General features: G+C 55.2%; 2 protein-coding genes across 2 annotated transcripts; one reads left to right on the forward strand and one right to left on the reverse strand.

The window, feature by feature from the left end:
• Positions 1-7,874: 7,874 nt before the first annotated feature.
• Positions 7,875-14,634, reverse strand: PNMA6E (PNMA family member 6E). The gene is made up of 2 exons (XM_038588637.1): positions 14,535-14,634; positions 7,875-10,627 (listed from the first exon to the last, which is right to left on the reverse strand). Exon 2 carries the CDS (start codon positions 10,615-10,617, stop codon positions 8,299-8,301), a length of 2,319 nt encoding a protein of 772 aa, XP_038444565.1. The 5' UTR covers positions 10,618-10,627; positions 14,535-14,634; the 3' UTR covers positions 7,875-8,298.
• LOC119878132 (basic proline-rich protein-like) lies at positions 10,760-15,596 on the forward strand. The gene is made up of 5 exons (XM_038588854.1): positions 10,760-10,784; positions 12,539-13,397; positions 13,564-14,262; positions 14,501-14,773; positions 15,542-15,596. The coding sequence occupies exons 1-5, from the start codon at positions 10,760-10,762 to the stop codon at positions 15,594-15,596; spliced, it is 1,911 nt and encodes a 636-aa protein (XP_038444782.1).
• The last annotated feature ends 3,562 nt before the right edge of the window (positions 15,597-19,158 follow it).

The raw sequence follows: 19,158 nt of genomic DNA on the forward strand, positions 1-19,158 counted from the left end.
TGGGATGGCTTTCACATCTCAGTGCTCTTTGTATTCCTCTCTTCCAATTCTTTTCCGAGTTCTTCCTTTCGCTTCCTTCTGCTTTCTCACCATCTCTTCTTTATTTCTTTATTTCTTTATTTATTTTTTGCACTCCGGCTTTCTTTTTTTTCTTTTTATAAATTTATTTTTTATTGGTGTTCAATTTACTAACATACAGAATAACACCCAGTGCCCGTCACCCATTCACCCCCACCCCCCGCCCACCTCCCTTTCTACCACCCCTAGTTCGTTTCCCAGAGTTAGGTCTTCATACTCTGTCTCCCTTTCTGATAATTCCCACTCATTTTTTCTCCTTTCCCCTTTATTCCCTTCCACTATTTTTTGTATTCCCCAAATGAATGAGACCATATAATGTTTGTTCTTCTCCGACTGACTTACTTCACCCAGCATAATACCCTCCAGTTCCCTCCATGTCGAAGCAAAAGGTGGGTATTTGCCATTTCTAATGGCTGAGGAATATTCCATTGTATACATAGACCACAGCTTCTTTATCCATCATCTGTCATGGACACCGAGGCTCCTTCCACAGTTGGGCTATCGTGGCCATTGCTGCTATAAACATCGGGGTGCAGGTGTCCCGGCGTTTCACTGCATCTGTATCTTTGGGGTAAATCCCCAGCAGTGCAATTGCTGGGTCGTAGGGCAGGTCTATTTTTAACTCTCTGAGGAACCTCCACACAGTTTTCCAGAGTGGCTGCACCAGGTCACATTCCCACCAACAGTGTAAAAGGGTTCCCTTTTCTCCACATCCTCTCCAACATTTGTGGTTTCCTGCCTTGTTAATGTTCCCCATTCTCACTGGGGTGAGGTGGGATCTCATTGTGGTTTTGATTTGTATTTCCCTGATGGCAAGAGATTTCCCATCTCTTCTTTAAATCCACCTTTCTCTTGAGAACTCACGTTTTTTGGAATCGCTGTACATCAGTGGAAGGCTTTGTTGCATTTTGGTTCGCTTTGGTTGTTGTCCAGACTCTTCCTGTACTTTGGGTGTCACGTTCCCTTGCGGTGTGCTTTCGGCTAACGTTTACTCCTGCTCCTTTCATCCTCTTGTTTGTGCAATTGTTGCTGTTGCCAGTTCATGGAGAGGCCCCACGGTGTGTTGGGGATGTGCTTGATTTTGCCCACATGTCCACGTGGTCTCTGGCCCCCACGGTACCTGACTGGGTCTCCACAGTGATGTCCCACTGCTCCTGAGGCCTGACCTTAAGTTTCATTCGTCTAACCAGAGATTTGTTTGCTATTTCTTTTATTTTTTTTTATGACTTTCCAGACTGTGCTCCTTGACTTTGGAACAGTCTGAGTCTCGTTCCATTCCCAGGGAGCCCTGGCTGACCCAGCTGGCTCCCCACCCCCGGCCAGACATGGCAATGTTTGGCTGGAGAGTGTCCTAATCTGTGGTTTGGGGTTGTTACAGTTCCCAATGCCGTTTTCTCTCTTTGAAGCTGTCTTTGAAGCAAAGCCCGCCCATCGTTCTCCCCTCCGACTACAGAGGAAAAGAGCCCAAGGCCTTGAAGGAATCTTTTTTTTTTTTTTTTTTTTTTTTTTTGCTTCAGCACAGGAAATGCCAAGGGATTTTATTTTTTTAAGTTTTATTTATTTTTACTTTTTAAAATTTGGATTCAATTTGCCAACTTATAGGATAACACCCAGTGCTCATCCCATCAAGTGCCCTCTTCAGTGCCCCGTCACCCAGTTACCCCATCCCCCACCTACCTCCCCCTCTGTAACCCTTTGTTTCCCAGAGTTAGGAGTCTCTCACGATTTGTCTACCTCTCTACTTTTTCCCACTCAGTTCCCCTCCTTTCCCTTATAATTCCTTCACTATTTTTTATATTCCACGTATGAGTGAAACCATATGATGATTGTCCTTCTCCAATTGACTTATTTCACTCAGCATAACCCCCTCCAGTTCCATCCACGTCAAAGCAAATGGTGGGTATTCATCCGTTCTGATGGCTGAGTTTATTCCATTGCAAAATACCATGGACTTTCTTCACAGAGTTGGAACAAATAATCTTAAGATTTGTATGGAACCAGAAAAGACCCTGAATAACCAGAGGAATATTAAAAAAGAAAACCAAAGCTGGGGGCATCGCAATGCCAGATTTCAGGCTGTATTACAAAGCTGTGATCATCAAGACAGTGTGGTACTGGCACAAAAACAGACACACACAGATCCATGGAACAGAATAGAGAATCCAGAAATGGGCCCTCAACTCTATGGTCAACTAATATTCGACAAAGCAGGAAAGAATATCCACTGGAAAAAAAAAGTCTCTTCAATCAATGGTGCTGGGAAAATTGGACATCCACGTGCAGAAGAAGGAAACTAGACCACTCTCTTACACCAGACACACAGATGAACTCAAAATGGTTGAAAGATCTGAATGTGAGATAAGAATCCATCAGAATCCTAGAGGAGAACACAGGCAACACCCTTTTTGAACTTGGCCACAGCAACTTCTTGCAAGATACATCCATGAAGGCAAGAGAAACAAAAGCAAAAATGAACTATTGGGACTTAATCAGGATAAAAAGCTTCTGTACAGCAAAGGAAACAGTCAACAAAACTAAAGGACAACCTATAGAACGAGAGAAGATATCTGCAAATGACCTACCAGATAAAGGGCTAGTATCCAAGATCTATCTAGAACTTATCAAAATTGGGACCCCTGGGTGGCTCAGCAGTTGAGCACCTCCCTTTGGCTCAGGACATGACCCCGGGGTCCTGGGATCAAGTCCCGCATCGGGCTCCCTGCAGGGAGCCTGCTTCTCCCTCTGCCTGTGTCTCTGCCCCTCTCTCTCTCATGAATAAATATATAAAATCTTTTTTAAAAAATCCTTAAGAAAAAGAACTTATCAAAATCAACACCCAATAAACAAAAACTCCAATCATGAAATGCGCAGAAGACATGGACAGAAAATTTTCCAAAGAGGACCTACACATGGCCAACAAGCACATGAAAAAATGCTCCGCATCCCTTGGCATCAGGGAAATATAAATCACGACCACAATGAGATCCCACCTCACCCCAGTGAGAATGGGGAAAATTAACAAGACAGGAAACCACAAATGCTGGAGAGGATGTGGGGAAAGGGGAACCCTCCTGCACTGTTGGTGGGAATGTGCCCTGGTGCAGCCACTCTGGGAAACTGTGTGGAGGTTCCTCAAACAGTTAAAAATAGACCTGCCCTAGACCCAGCAATTGCACTGCTGGGGATTTACCCCAAAGATGCAGATGCACTGAAACGCCGGGACACCTGCACCCCAGTGTTCAGAGCAGCAATCTACAAAGGGATCTCCTTTATTAAGTCAGAGTCCTTCCCAGCCCGAGCAGCTGACAGTCCGGCCGGAGCACGGAGCACCCCAGCGCCACCCGCCTCTGGCTGAGCTGCTCACTAGGGCCTCCTGGCCTGGCTCTGGCCCCCTGGACGGGCGCGGTACAGCTTCCTGGGCAGTCCCGAGTCCGAGCTGCTCTTAATCCCGCACCCAGCAGGGCGTGAGACTGGAGCTTCTCACTCACCTGGGAAGAAGTTAAAGAGCACGTGGCCTGAAGTGGCCCCCAAAAGGCAACGGCAGTAAGGACCACGAGGCACGACGGCGGGCCCTGGCTGCCAGGAGGACAGAGCGCAGCGGGGGGCAACGAGGAGCCAGCAGCCGCGGGCTGGGGGGCGGCCCGGGCAAGGCGGCCCCGGGCACGGAGGTCTCTGTGGGCAGGGTGGGTGGCCGACGGCCTGGTACGAGCCCACGCTGTGGGCTGCCAAGGCTCCTTCGAGATCAGGCCTCACTTCCTAAGGGGTGCAGGTGATGTACCATGGGGATCACCCCCTCTCAGTTAGGGGAACTGTTCCTTTGGGAGCTGATTTCAGCAGAGCTGGCACCAGGGAGACGGAGATGGTGAGAGGCCCAGGGGTGGGGTGAGAACAAAGTGGGAGCCACATCTGCGTGCCACCACCTCACACCGAGACGAGGCAGGTGACCTGCAGGAGGTGAGTGCCTGGCCCCACGGAGCCACACTCACCCGTGACCCAGCACTCGGGGAAGGGGTAGGAGGCGATTTGGTGGCAGCATCAGGTCAACAACACTGTGCTACCCGGACGTTCTGAGCATATTTGTAAGTGACCTTTGTTTCATGTCTCCCTTCCAATTTTTGTGCAAATTTCTCCCATGGCCAGCGCTAACTCGAGACCATAAAGAGCAGGGAATTCTGGGAGAACTAGTTGCAGCTTAGCCCATATCTGGGGGTGCCTCCCTGCTTCCTCTGCCCCTCTCCATCCCCCGTCTACCCTGGGGAGCGGACATCCATTTGTGTTTCAGAAGCACATGTGCCTGAGGCTCCCTCAGCCCCCCACAGCCCAGTGGGCATTTGTCTCTGTGGGTGCTGGTGGGCGGGGCTGGGAGAGAGGATCACGGAGGGGAAACTGCCCCGGCCCAGCCACGCAGGGAGCACGGCCAGGGAGCACCGGCCCCGCAGCAGCGCCGGAGCCAGCTCAAGCACAAGTTCCTGGTGCAGCCCTCTGGGCCAGCTCCCCAAGTCCACCAGGATCCCAGCACATCTGGAACGCACCAGATGGCAAGAGCAGCGACTTAACACGACAATGACGGAAGTGGGCCATCATGGGAACGGGCTTGCACTGCCTCTCCAGCCCTAAACCTGGAAAAGACTGAGCTCTGGGGCCCAGAGGGTGGTCCCTGGAGCACGGGCTCACCAAGCTCTCCCTCAAGGCCACCCTGAGCCAGGATCCCCACTTACCCAGAAGAAGTAAGTTGGCTCCCTGGGGACCTGGGTTCTAGAAGAATCTCTTGAGCCATGCTCCAGTGGATTTGTCCCCTGAAGCCCAGTGAGGCCATCAGATAAGTCTGCAGAACAAGACTCAGGCCCCCTCACGGAGCCCCTGTTGAGCTGCTTGAGGCCCGTTCCTGGGTGCCCTCCAAGGGCAAGCAAAAAGCTGCACCCCCCACTCAAGCAGTCAATAGGCTTCTCTCTTTTTCATGGTTCAGGGCATTCCATAGTGGAGTCCTAGTGGCTTTTTGCTGAACAGTCACCCCCTCTACAGACAGGAGATGGGCTGGGACCCGGATAGGCCTGGGGCCAGGTCAGATGTCAGCAGCATCTGCACTGGTCTGCAAGGAAGGCAGTGCTCTCCCTCAGCGTCTGCCCCTTAGCCATCAGCCATGCACCTGTCCCCTGCCCATTGGAAATGGGGTGGCTGGGGGGGTACAGCGGCTCTCCACTCCTCGGGGCTCTACCAGCTGCCCCAGGGTACAGGCCGCAACAGGACAGGGCTAGACAGACGTGGACTTGCACTGTGGGCCAGGCAGAGGGCGCCGGAAGGAGATGAGAAGGCAATGTGGACAGGGGTATCGAGGCCTGCGGGGACGTCTGTGACCGCCTCCTCTGGGATGCAAGTACGGCACCAGAGGCTCTGGGGAACTAGGGACAGGGGCTCCCCCAGCAGTCTGCTCAGCCAGTGTGTTCCTCCTCCAATTCCCACGCAAGCCTCACCTGGGCCTGAGAGGGGCTCTCAGGCACGTGACCTGCTGCTCAGCCCCGACTGACGCCCCCTGACTTCAGCGGTAGCACTCCGTTCCACGGAACAGGAAGCAGAGGCCCACCCACACTGACCCATACCCCGGGGCCAAGACCTTAAGCTCCCCTCACCTGCTTTCCCGCAGCCCGCCACCGGTGGCTCCCACCTGGCCTTCCCAGCTCCCAGCCACCCAGCAGGAGCTGCGCAGTACCAGCATCCTCTCCTGTGCCCACGGCCGGTGCTCTTCCAGCAGGTGTCATTCGGAGGCTCTTGTACCACGCAGTCTTGGTCAATCGCATCTCCCCGCAGCTGACAGAAGCCAGAGAAAGTTGGCTGAAGCATGGCAGGTGTCACAGGGTACCTGGGGAGGGCTGGAGGGCCAGGCTCTGAATCCCACTGCTGCGCTGGGCAGGTGAAAGCACTCCTATGGCTCCTCTCACAGACCCGGCCCACTCCCCAGGACACAAGCCTCGCTGCCCCTGCTGGCACCAGCCCACCCGAGTGCAACCTACGTGGCCCCAGATTCATCCGCCACACGCCCAGGCCCTTGCTTCGAGGCAGGCAGAAAGAGCGCCAACCTGGCATTTTCTGCTCCTCTTGTGAGCAGAGCTCAGCCTCATCAAGCAATTTTCTAGGACAGAAGACATGAGCAGTGCCCATGGGGCTCACCTACATGGTCCAACAGCTTCCTGCTGCCCTTACTGTGAAACCCAGTCATACCCCCATCCCTAAACACCACCCCTTCAGAGAGCAACACCCCCCCAGCCACTGTGGGTCCACCGGCCTTGTGCAGCTCAGTAGCTTGGTCTGGTTCTTCTTCCTGACAGCAAGTCTGTTTGCAAGTGGAGGTGCCATGAAAATGTTGGTGCCCATTCTCCTAGAAACCCCACAAGTGTCCAGATTTTCTCAGTTGCTCACCAAGTGTTGTTAATGTTGTTCCATGGTGAGATCTTCACATTTAGGACAACTCAAGTTAAAACACACTTGGCACCCTTTAAAAACCCTATCACATTTTAATGCTGCCTTTCTCACCAAGGATGCTATGGGCGTTAGAAGCATCACAGCTCTTTGTTGCATGATCCCACTCCATGCAGTGCACGCCTTAAGCAATACCTCAGTCCCAGGATGTCAGTGGCCCCAATAGCTTAGTAAAGAAAACCATGATTATTCCCAATTTTGAAAGGGAAAAGGGGACACCATCCTAAAATGAGGACCAATGCAACCCCCAAAATTTTAAGATTCACCTATAAAATAGAAGGCAGGCCTGATCATACCCTAGTCTCCTCATCCAAGTGCCTCACCTACCCTCTCACTGCAAAAGTCTCCCATGGGTACTAGACAATCCTTTTTCTGGATCCCTCCTCCAGCCCCAGTAGACCGTTGTTCCCTCCATAGCCCAGAGCAGAGGCGAGACATGGCTGAAACATTCAATGAAATTTATTGAAAAGAAAACATATTGCAACCATTGAAGACCGGGAATGACAACTGAGAGAGGAATGTCTAACCGTCACTAGAGCCCATAGGTCACGGCCCTCCTCCTCTCAGGGACCTCCGCGTCCCCCCCTCCCATGGCCCTCCTGCCAGTCTCCCTTCCCCAGGGCCCCACGATCAACCTCTGGCCAGGATGATGGACGCTGGCCATGTCCCCTCACGCCAGGACACCCCCCCCTCTGGCAGACATGCTGGGGCCTGGTCCTGCCCTATGGCCGGCATGGGACAGTCCCAGGACGCTGGAAAAGGCAGCAGGGGACCCTCGGCCAAGCCAAGGAAACTGAGTCACAAGTGACAACAGGTGGCACATCATAGCACAGTTCCCATGGAGACAGCCGCAGGCCACTTCTGTCGTTGGGCCAGTTCTTCCTTCTGGAGGTCACGAGGGATGAGCACCAGCCGTGCCCTCCTCCGTCCGTCCCGCCGTCTCCTGGAACTGGGTCAGGGTCTCCGGGGTGGGGTGGGGGCAGCTGCTCAGTTAAGAACACACACACACGTCTCCACAAGAACAAGCAGCATTCGGCCTAAATCTACACCGAGAAAGCGGAGGTTGAGCTCACCACAGTGAAGGAGAGCGAGCAGAGCCTTGGTGGACACAAGCTCACGGCACCCGTGCTGACAGGTGGGTGCCCCGGAGGCCAGGACACCCACGGCGGGTTCCTGCACACCTCAAGGTTCTGCATGGAAATGATAACTAGTGGGGGGGGAGTAACTGGACACGTGAATCACTGAAGAGCCCACAGAAACACAAGTGGGCTTCCCAGAACATGGGGCAACGTGCCCCGGGGTTCAGTGAATGAGGGTGTCCCTCTTGGGAGGCCCAAGAGGCTGGCACTTTTGAGACGGCCTCTAACATCTCCTAGTGCAGTGTGGGTGGAAGATGGCTTCAAGTGCCCCTCACCTAGACCAGGAGCCACACTGGGGGGCTTCCCAGGCTGGCTGCCTCAGCTGACAGGCATTGGGGCTGGGGCTGGGGTGGTACTGCCATGGGAGGGGGCAGCTCTCCACGCCCCATTTGGTGTCAAGCATGGCCATCTGGGTCACTTGGAAGGGCTAATGGTGGTGGCTAGGGTGCCTTGGGAAGGTGGGGTCGTGGGAATTTGTTTGGGCCGGGTGGGCCCTTTGCTCAGCCCTGCTCCTCATGTGGGGCAAGGCTGCTGCCCTGGCTTGGCCTCCCCCTGCCTCCAGAACTTGGCAGCCTGAGAGGAGAGGGGGCCCCTGGGCCTTCTGAGCCTATTTGCCTGAGGAGGACTTGGGGAGGCCCGTCCCCCCAGCCCCATCCTCGTTTCCTGGCTCATCTGGGATGGGCTTGAGCCCCTCCTCAAGGGGATCCCCAGCCTCCCGGTCTCCTGCCTGGGCGAGGCCCTCTGGCCCACAGCCAGGACCTCCTGGGCCCACCCTGGAAGCAGCGCCCATCTGGGCAGGGGTGGGGCCCCCAGGGGCCTCTGAGGATCTTCCCTGACCTAGGCCTGCAGAGGCGGGAGCATCTTCATCTTCCCGAGTGGCAAGGAAGACCTTGGAGGCCTCCCCAGGGGCAGGGGTGGCCTTGGCACCATCGTGGGGCTCAGGAGCAGCTCCACCAGCTTCGGCAGTGCCGGGAACGGCCTCATCGGCCTCTACGTCGGCGGGAGCAGGCTCGGCGCGATCTTCATTGGCTGGGGAGGCCTTGGTTTCACCTGCCCCGGCAGGGGCGCCCTCCGTGAGGACTTGACGAGCCAGGGCCGCCTGGGAAGCATCTTCGTTGGCTGGGGAGGCTTCGGCAAGCTCTTGCCTGGCGGCGGCAGCCGGCACAACAGCCAGGACCCTGACATACGCGGGGGGCCCTTCTTCCACTTGGAACTGCTCACCCGTAGCTGGGGCGGCCTCCCACGCCTCGGCCTCGCGGATGAGCCGCAGCATCCCCAGGAAGCCGGGTGGTCTCCTCTCCAGCCGCATCCTCTTCAGCTTGCTCTGGAGCATCTCGTTGGAGCGAGCCCGCATCAGCACCTGCCTGGCGCGAACCTGGTCCGCGATGGTGGGATGGATGGCCCCCTTCTCCACGGCCGACTGCAGCAGGCCTTCCAGGCGCATCACGTAGGCAAACAGAGTCTCCTGGGGCCGCTGGGCGCACGTCAGGAACTTCAGCCGTGCGGTCACGCAGGGATCCTTGTCTCCGAACACCTGGACCATTGCGGCCAGGCAATCCTGCGCAAGCATGTTGGGATTTTCTGCCAGGAGGCCGCACATGAACTCGAGCGCGAGGCCCCCCAAGCTTTCCATCAGCCACCGCCTCCTCTCCCCTTCTGGCACGTGGCGCCACATGAACAGCATGTCGTTGGCGTGCTCCAGCCAGACCTCAAAGGACTCTTGGTCTGGATCTTCCATCCCGGAGAAGGTTCTCAATTCCCCGTAGGCCGCGTCTTCTGGCACAGGCTGCCAAGCCTGGCCCCACTGCTGGATCCAGGATCCTCCCTCATCTACGGCTCCTGCAGCTCCTTCCTCCCCTGCAGTGCCCGCCTCCCCTGCTGCTCCTGCCATACTCACAGATCCCAGCACACCTGCAATTCCTGTGTCACCTGCGGCTCCCTCCTCATCAGACACTGCCCCTTCATCTTCTGCCACACCAGCAGCTCCTGCCTCACCGGCAACTCCTGCCTCACCTACAGCTCCTGCCACACCTGCAGCTCCTGCCTCACCGGCAACTCCTGCCTCACCGGCAGCTCCTGCCTCACCTCCTGTTCCTGCCACACCTGCAGCTCCCTCTTCACCGAGTACTCCTCCATCTTCTCCTACCAAACTCACAGCTCCTGCATCTTCAGCTCCCTCATCTAACACTATCCCTTCATCTTCAGTTCCTGCCTCACCTACAGCTCCTGCCTCACCTACAGCTCCTTCCACACCTGCAGCTTCTTCCTTACTTTCACATCCTTTATCACCTGCGGCTACCACCTCACCTGCTGCTCCTGCCTCACTTGCAGCTCCCACTTCACCTATGGCTTCTTCCTCACCTGCAGCTCCTGCCTCACCTGCTGCTCCTGCCTCACCTGCAGCTTCCTCACCTCCACGCCCTTCCTTACTTGCACCTCCTGCCACACCTGCAGCTCCTGCCTCACCTGTAGCTCCTTCCTCTCCTTCACGCCTGTCCTCACTTGCAGCTCCTGTGACACCTGCAGCCCTTTCTTTACCTACAGCTCCTGCCTCACCTGCCTGGCCGGCCCTTGCTTCCATCTGGGGCTGCGCAGGGAAATCGGGTCTATCCTGTGAGTCTGAATCAGGAGCCTGGGGCAGAAAGACCACAGGCCAGGGTCCTCCTTTGCCTGCTATTTGTCGGGGGATCAAACTTCGGTTTAAATACTGAGCAAACTCCACTAAGGCGACCCTGGATCCGAGCTCCTTTCTGAATGCTTTGCCCAGCACTCGGTATCTGCCCAGGGGCCACAGGGCAGCCTTCACGGCATCCTGGAATTCCTCTTCCTCACAGTCATCTGGGATGCCCAGGATGAGCAAGGAACGGTGTGCATTCACGCCCATCCACCTGCACCAGTCATGCAGTATTGCCAGTGGCACTGCCATTGCTGAAAACCTGAGAATGGAGAGAAATGACTGGACAGGTGCACACAGACTGTCACCGTGTGAGCCTCAGTCTGTGGGTGCAGTGGGGTGAGAGTCACGTTCATACCACACAGCCCACCTCCTACCACATAGCCAAAGCCCCATGTCCCTCATGGTGGTGGCCTGTGGTGCGTCCACTCTCCATTCTGTTTGATTTTAGAAAACCTTTCTGATAATACACTGATTTAGGACGTATAGAAGTAGTCATATTTTCTACTGCTCCAGGCATTACTTTTAGGAAGTTGCTTACTTCACCCCAAGAACTATGTCCAGTTTTCACATTTTTGGCATACACTTTCCCATTATATTCACTGCATTTTCTTTTTAATGTCTGATGTGTAGTGATAGCACTCTTTCATTCCTGGTGTTGGCAGTTAAGTGGCTTTTTTTTTTTTCTTTATTAGACTCGCTAGGGTTTCAGCAGTTTTGTTTCTCTTTAATTAAAAAAAAAGGGGGGATGCCTGGGTGGCTCAGTGGTTGAGCATCTGCCTTTGGCTCAGGTCATGATCCCAGAATCCTGGGATCGAGTCCCACATTGGGCTCCCCGCAGAGAGCCTGTTTCTCCTTCTGCCTGTGTCTCTGCCTCTGTCTCTCATGAATAAATAAAACCTTTAAAATAAAAATAAAAATAAAATCAATAAAATAAAAACCCAACATATAGCTTTGTTAAAAGCCTCCAATTTGGTTTACATTACTGATTTCTTCTGTTAGGTATAGTATCTCTTCAGCCAACTCATTTTGCATTATTTTACCTTTTTTATAGTTTGTTTAAATGAACCATTAGGTCACTACCTTTATGCCCTTTTTCTTTTCTAATATATGTACTTCGAGTAATGCATTTTGTTCTCATTGCTTCTTTAGCTGCCTCAGTAAATTGGGTAAGTGGTATTTTTTTATTATTATTATTCAGTTTGAAATATTTTCTAAGTTCCTTCGTGTTTTCTTCTCTGAGCCATGGGTTTCCAAATATTTCAAGCTATCCTATCATGATTCATTTTATTTTTTAAGATTTTATTTCTTTGAGAGAGCGAGCACGTGCGCACAAGCCGGGGAGGGGGCCAGGAGTGAGGCTAAGCGGGGACCCGGAGGCGGGGCGATCCCAGGACTCGAGGGTTCATGATCTGAGCCAGGGTGAGGCGCTTAACCAACTGAACCAGCAAGGTGCCCCTATCTTTAATTTTAAATAAAATACCCCGAGACCAGAAAGGTTAGTACGTAAAAGCACAATCCTTTAAAATTTACGGACTTTTTTACGACCCAGCATATGGTGTTATATGGGTGCGAAGCACTCTTGTTCCGTAACTCTAGTTTCTGTCGAGAACAAGGTTTCACCCCTCCTGCTGCCAAAATCCCTCTGCCATCTCCCACGGAAGCCACCCGGGCCCGTCGGATTCCGGGTGCGGGGTCCCAGAGCCCCTCCGGAACCCCGGAGGCGCCCCCCCCCACCGCCCCCAGCGAGCTCTGTCCTGTTTGCGCCACCGCGGAGGAGCGAGCGTCCTGCGGCCCGCGCCCCCCGCAGGCGGAGCCCGCTAGCGTCCTGGAAGCGGGGCGCCCCCTCGGCCGAGACCTTAGCCTTCCCCTGCAGCCTCACCGCGGGGAGCTCTCCCCTCCCACGGTCCCCGCCCGCGGCCCATCCCCCTCTCCGTGGCCCCCAGAAGCCGCGTGCCTCGCCCCGTGCGCGCCTTGCGCCATCGCCTGCAGCGGCTGTGTCCCCAGCCGTGCCCTCCGCCCCGCCCCGCCGGCAGCCCCCCCTCCCGCCAGAGGCCCGAGGCCGCCTGCCTTCCCACTCAGGCCCCGCAGCTCCCCTCCCGCCTCCGGGGTCCCAGAGCCCGCTCCACTGCGGCCACCTCAGCGGGGGCCCTCCCCCGCCCGTCCCCCCCAGGACACCTCAGCGCTCCCCCGCCTCCCCGGCGCTCAGGAGCCTTCCTCCCCAGCGCCCCAAAGCTACCCTCACGTGCTCTCAGCACCCCACTAGGCCATCGTGCCCTGCCGCCTTCCCGCAGCACCCCAGGGCCCCCCCCCCACCTGAATGTCCCGCACCAGACCGCTCACAGCCAGCAGGTCGCCTCCGGGGCCCCCAACACTGGGGTGCCGTTCCCTTGGCCCCCACCTTCTCTCAGCAACCCTTCCTACCGTCCAGAGCCCTCTGCTCCCACACTGGCCCCCATAGTGGCCCCCACGCCGCCACGCGGCCCCCATAACGTCCCCCACTCCCGGGTAGCCCCCACGCCGCTACTCAGACCCCTAGCCTCCCCAACTCCCGGCGGGCCCCCACGCCACCAGGCGGCCCCCAGTCCCAGCAGGCCCCCACGCCGCCATGGGTCCCTCATCCCCGGCAGACCCCCACGGCGCCACGTGGCCCTCGCAGCGTCCCCCACCCCCCAGCGGGCCACCAGGCGCCCTGCGGTCCCCACCGCCAGCGAGCCCCCACACTGCCAGACGGCCCCCGTAGGGTCCCCCACGCCGCCACACGTCCCCCACCCCCGGCGGGCCTCCACGCCGCCACGCGGCACCCCCAGTGTCCCCCACTACCGGCGGGCCCCCACGCCGCCACGCAGCCCCCGCAGCATCCCCCACGGCGCTACGCTGCCACGCAGCCCCCGTAGCATTCCCCACGCCGCCATGCGGCCCCCACCCCCGGCGGGCCCCCACGCCGCCATGGGTCCCTCATCCCCGGAGGACCCCCACACTGCCATGCGGCTCCCACCCCCAGTGGACCCCCACACCGCCACGCGGCTCCTGTAGCATCCCCGATGCCCCCATGCGTCCCCCACTCCCAGCGGGCCCCCAGACCGCCGCGCGGCCCCCGTAGCGTCCTCCACCCCCGGCGGGCCCCCACTCGCCACGCGGTCCCCGTAGCGTCCTCCACCCCCGGCGGGCCCCCACAGCGTCCCCCACCTCCGGCAGGCGCCCACGCCGCCATGGCTCGCTCATACCCGGAGGACCCCCACACCGCCACGCAGCCCCCACTCCCAGTGAGCCCCCACGCCGCCACGAGGCTCCCGTAGCGTCCTCCACCCCCGGCGGGCCCTCACGGCGACCTGCGGCCCCCACTACCGACGGGCCCCCACGCCGCCACGCGGCCCCCGTAGCGTCCCCCATGCCGCCAAGCGGCCCCGCCATCAGTAGGCCCCCACGCCGCCACGCGGCCCCCACAGCGTCCCCCACCCCCGGCGGGCCCCCAGGCCGCTATGGCTCCCTCATCCCCGGCGGGCCCCCACCCCGCCGCGCGGCCCCCACAGCGTCCCCCACCCCGCCACGCGGCCCCCACAGCGTCCCCCACCCCCCGCGGGCCCCCATCCCGCCGCGCGGCCCCCACAGCGTCCCCCACCCCCCCGCGGGCCCCCACCCCCGCCGCGCGGCCCCCACAGCGTCCCCCACCCCCCGCGGGCCCCCACCCCCGCCGCGCGGCCCCCACAGGTCCCCCACCACCCGCGGGCCCCCCACCCCGCCGCCCCACACAGCGTCCCCCACCCCCCGCGGGCCCCCACCCCCGCCGCCCCCCACAGCGTCCCCCACCCCCGCGGGCCCCCACCCCGCCACGCGGCCCCCACAGCGGCCCCCATCCCCCGCGGGCCCCCACCCCCGCCGCGCGGCCCCCACAGCGTCCCCCACCCCCCGCGGGCCCCCCACCCCGCCGCCCCCACAGCGTTCCCCCACCCCCCGCGGGCCCCCACCCGCCGCCCCCACAGCGTCCCCCACCCCTCGCGGGCCCCCACCCCGCCGCGCGGCCCACAGCGGCCCCCACCCCCGGCGGGCCCCATAGCGGCCCTACATCGCCCCCCACAGCGGCCCTACACCGGCCCTCAGCGGGCCCCCCCGCCCCCCAGCCGCCCCCCCCTAGCGCGGGGCCCACGCGAGCCCCGGGGGCCGCTTACTTCCTCCGGGTCCTGGACAGCTCCACAGGCCCGCGCCGAAGCCAAGCGCTGAAGAGGTCGCCTCAGCTGCGCAGCCGGGAACCAAGAGGCCGAGCCTCCGCCGCGCGCGACGTTAAGGCCTCGAGGGCTTCCGGAAGCTCCCAGAAGCCCCCAGGCGCACACGAGAGAAAGTTCTCGGGGCGTCGGTGGAGCCGGCAGATGATTGGCTCGGGCGGGCACGTGACGCGGCAAGTGTTACTGTATCCACCTGCCCGGAGCCGAGCGAGGCCCGGAGGCTCCCGAAGGGGCGGCGAGCGGGGGGCGGGCACCTGCCGTCGGGGAGGAGGCCACGGCCGGGCCTGGAGGGCAGGCCTTGCGCCCCGCTGGGCCGTGGCTCCCATTTCCTTTTTTTTTCATTGTTTTTTTATTGCTGTTCAATTTGCCAACATATAGCATAACACCCAGTGCTCATCCCGCCAAGTGCCCCCCTCAGTGCCCGTCACCCACTCACCCCCACCCCCGCCCTCCTCCCCTTCCACCACCCCTACTTCGTTTCCCAGAGTTAGGAGTCTTCATGCTCTGTCTCCCTTTCTGATATTTCCCACACATTTCTTCTCCCTTCCCTCCTATTCCCTTTCACTATTATTTATATTCCCCAAATGAATGAGACCATTTGATGATCGTCCTTCTCCGATTGACTCACTTCACTCAGCATCATACCCTCCAGGTCCCTCCACGTCGAAGCAAATGGTGGGTATTTGTCGTTCCTAATGGCTGAGGAACATTCCATCTATACACAGACCACAGCTTCTCGATCCCTTCATCTGTCTATGGACACCGAGGCTCCTTCTTTTGAAGTCGCCTTTCCACTGTGGTTGGTAACGTCCTCAAAATGTTCTATATTTTTATTGAGATCTTATGGGGCGGTGTCAATCCCTGTGGCGGAAATATTAAAATCGCCACCAATAATTATGCAAGACCCTGTTTCTGTCTTTATTCTGTCGACTTCTCTGTCATGTGTTTCGAAGCTCTGTTGTTGGGTGCAAGCCTGTTGATCGATTCTACGTGTTCCTGGCTGATTGACCCTTACATCATCACTACCTTTCATGTCAGGTAACAGTCAAAGTACCTTAAGCGCCTTCTGTCTGATATTCATATAGCCATTCCCACTTTCTTAGGCTCACTCTTTGCATCGTATATAATTTGGGATTCTCTTACCGTTAACATATCTTACTCTCTTTTATTTTTTAAGATTTTATTCATTTATTCATGAGAGACAAGCAGAGGGAGAAGCAGGCTCCCTGCAGGGAACCCGATGTGGGACTCGATCCCGGGGACCCTAGGATCACCCCTAAGCCAAAGGCAGATGCTAAACCACTGAGCCACCCAGGCGTCCTTATCTGAATCTTCATTTTTAAGTTGTGTCCCTTGGAAATAGCAAAATCCTTGCTCTTTCTTCTGACAATATCTGCCTTTAAATCCGACTGTGTAGCCCACTAACACTGAGTATGATTTTTGAATAGTAGGAATTATGTATATGCTTTTATTTTTTTCTTTTTGTTTTTTTGTTTTTTGGGTTTTTTTACGTATATGCTTTTACTGTCTTTGTCGGCTCATCAGGCTGCTATAACAAAATACTATAGATTGCGGTTCCTACAAACAACAAACCTTTATTTGTCACACTTTTGGAGGCTGGGAAATCCAAGATTAAGGTTCTGGTACGTTCTATATCTGAAGAGAGCCCACTTCCCAGGTAACACACAGCCATCTTCTCACCTTCTCTTCATCATCTCTCATATCATCACATGGCCGAAGGGCATGAGGAACCTCTCTGGAGTCTCCCTTACAAGGGCACTAATCCCATTCAAAGACTCCTCCCTACTGCTCTGCATCACTTGCCATCAGGGAAATACAAATCAAAACCACAATGAGATCCCACCTCACACCAGTGAGAATGGGGCAAATTAACAAGGCAGGAAACAACACATGTTGGAGAGGATGCGGAGAAAGGGGAACCCTCCTGCACTGTTGGTGGGAATGTGAACTGGTGCAGCCACTCTGGAAAACTGTGTGGAGGTTCCTCAAAGAGTTAAAAATATACCTGCCCTACCACCCAGCAATTGCACTGTTGGGGATTTACCCCAAAGATACAAATGCAATGAAACGCCGGGACACCTGCACCCCGATGTTTATAGCAGCAATGGCCACGATAGCCAAACTGTGGAAGGAGCCTCGGTGTCCAACGAAAGATGAATGGATAAAGAAGATGTGGTTTATGTATACAATGGAATATTCCTCAGCCATTAGAAATGACAAATACCCACCATTTGCTTCGACGTGGATGGAACTGGAGGGTATTATGCTGGGTGAAGTAAGTCAGTCGGAGAAGGACAAACATTATATGTTCTCATTCATTTGGGGAATATAAATAATAGTGAAAGGGAATATAAGGGAAGGGAGAAGAAATGTGTGGGAAATATCAGAAAGGGAGACAGAACGTAAAGACTGCTAACTCTGGGAAACGAACTAGGGGTGGTAGAAGGGGTGGAGGGCGGGGGGTGGGAGTGAATGGGTGACGGGCACTGGGGGTTATTCTGTATGTTAGTAAATTGAACACCAATAAAAAATAAATTAAAAAAATTAAAAAAAAAAGACTCCTCCCTATGACCTAATCACCTCCCAGTCCTTACCTCCTAATTCATTGGGCCTGAGGATGTGATGTGTGAATTTTGGTAAGGACACAAACGTTTAGTCTATCTTTGTTCCTATGTTCCCCTTTTCCTGCCTGAGATGATTATTTTAAATTCCATTTTCACTTGTCCATTGTTTTTGTTCAGGATTTGTTTTATTTATTTGAGAGAAGGCAATAGAGCGGCAGAGGGAGAAGGAGAAGCAGGCTCCCCGCCGAGCAGAAAGCCCGCAGGGCTGGATCCCAAGACCCCGGGATCATGACGTGAGCCGAAGGCAGCCGCTTCACTGACTGAGCCACCCGGGCACCTCCTGTCTATTGCTTTTTAAAGAAATTATCACTTTGCCTTGATTTGTTGTGGTTGCTCTAGAGACTATATATATATATCCTTAACTGTTCACTTGTCTACTTGTGATCAATACTGTACTACTTTAGATAAGTAAAAGATTTCCACCAGATAGATTCATTCCCCGCCTACCTCAGTCCTTATGCTGTAGTTGCCATGTGTATTAGGTCTACCTGTAGTATAAACCCTGCAATATAAAAAAAAAATTTTAAAAACCTGCAATATGCAATTATAATATTTACTTTAAATAATAGTATGTGGGATCCCTGGGTGGCTCAGCCAGGCTCATCCCTACTTTGGCGCCTGCCTTTGACTCAGGGCGCGATCCTGGAGTCCCGGGATCGAGTTCCGCATCGGGCTCCCGGCGTGGAGCCTGCTTCTCCCTCCTCCTGTGTCTCTGCCTCTCTCTCTCTCTCTCTCTCTCTCTCTCTCTATGTCTATCATACATACATACATACATAAATAAATAAATAAATAAAATCTTAAAAATAAATAAATAGTCATATGTATTAAAAACAAAGCAAAAGCAAGTATGTGGGTTTTTTTTTTAATATTTGCCTACGTGTTTACCATTTCTGGTGTTCGTCATCTCTACCCCAAAATCAAATTTTCCTTCCACTATCGTGTTTCCTTAGATTGAAAGACCTCCTTTATCATTTCTATTAGCACAGGTCTATTGAGGAATTCTCTTGGCTTTCATTTCTCTGAAAAGGTCCTTATTTCAACTTTCATTTCTGAATAATCTTTTCCCCAGAGATAGAGAGTTCTGAGTTGAAAGCTGTCTTTTGTTGTTGTATGACACTTTATATATTTTTTAAATATTTTATTTATTTATTCATGAGAGACACACAAAGAGAGGCAGAGACACAGGCAGAGGGAGGAGCAGGCTCCCTGCGGGAAGCCTGATGTGGGACTCAATCCCAGGACCCCGGGATCACACCCTGAGCCACCCAAGTGCCCTGTTCAGCCCTTTAAAATGCAGTCCAATTGACTCTTGATGCCCATTGTTTCTGATGAGAACTCAGTGGGGTTCTTGTTAAAGGTTAGCTAAAGGTACTGCTTTCTGACTGTTTTCCAGATTTTCTCTTTATTTATTATTCTGACCAGGATGCGACTACATGTGACTTTTCTTTATTTCTCTTCCTTGGGGCTCACAGAACTTGTTGAATCTGCAAATTGTGTCTAGCTCCCAATTTTGAAAATGTCACTTTTTCTTTAAGCAGTTTTTCCTCCCATTCTCTCTCTTCTCTCTTAGGATCCCAAATACACACATTAAGCCTTTGGTCATACTGTTCCACAGATCACTGGGGTTCTGTTCCGTTGTTTTCTTTCTTTCTTTAGATCTTTTTTCCTCTCAGTTTCTCAAAACATATCCTTTCTCTCAATCTGGTTTCCAACAAGTAATATGAAGCCTCTAAATATTCATAACTATTAACAAACAGCAATGTTAAAAGAAGGCTGGAGTAAGAAGAGCCGATAAAGGATTGCATAAAGACCTGCCAAGCTCCAAGAGCCCACAGGCCCCCTGAGCCCGGGGCAGGGACTACCTAACGCAGTGGGAGATCACACAGCCTCTGCAGAACCTTAGTCCATCGTAGTTCTTAGTTGCA

This window comes from Canis lupus, chromosome X (assembly GCF_011100685.1).
Source record: "Canis lupus familiaris isolate Mischka breed German Shepherd chromosome X, alternate assembly UU_Cfam_GSD_1.0, whole genome shotgun sequence".
In the NCBI taxonomy this organism is placed as follows: domain Eukaryota; kingdom Metazoa; phylum Chordata; class Mammalia; order Carnivora; family Canidae; genus Canis; species Canis lupus.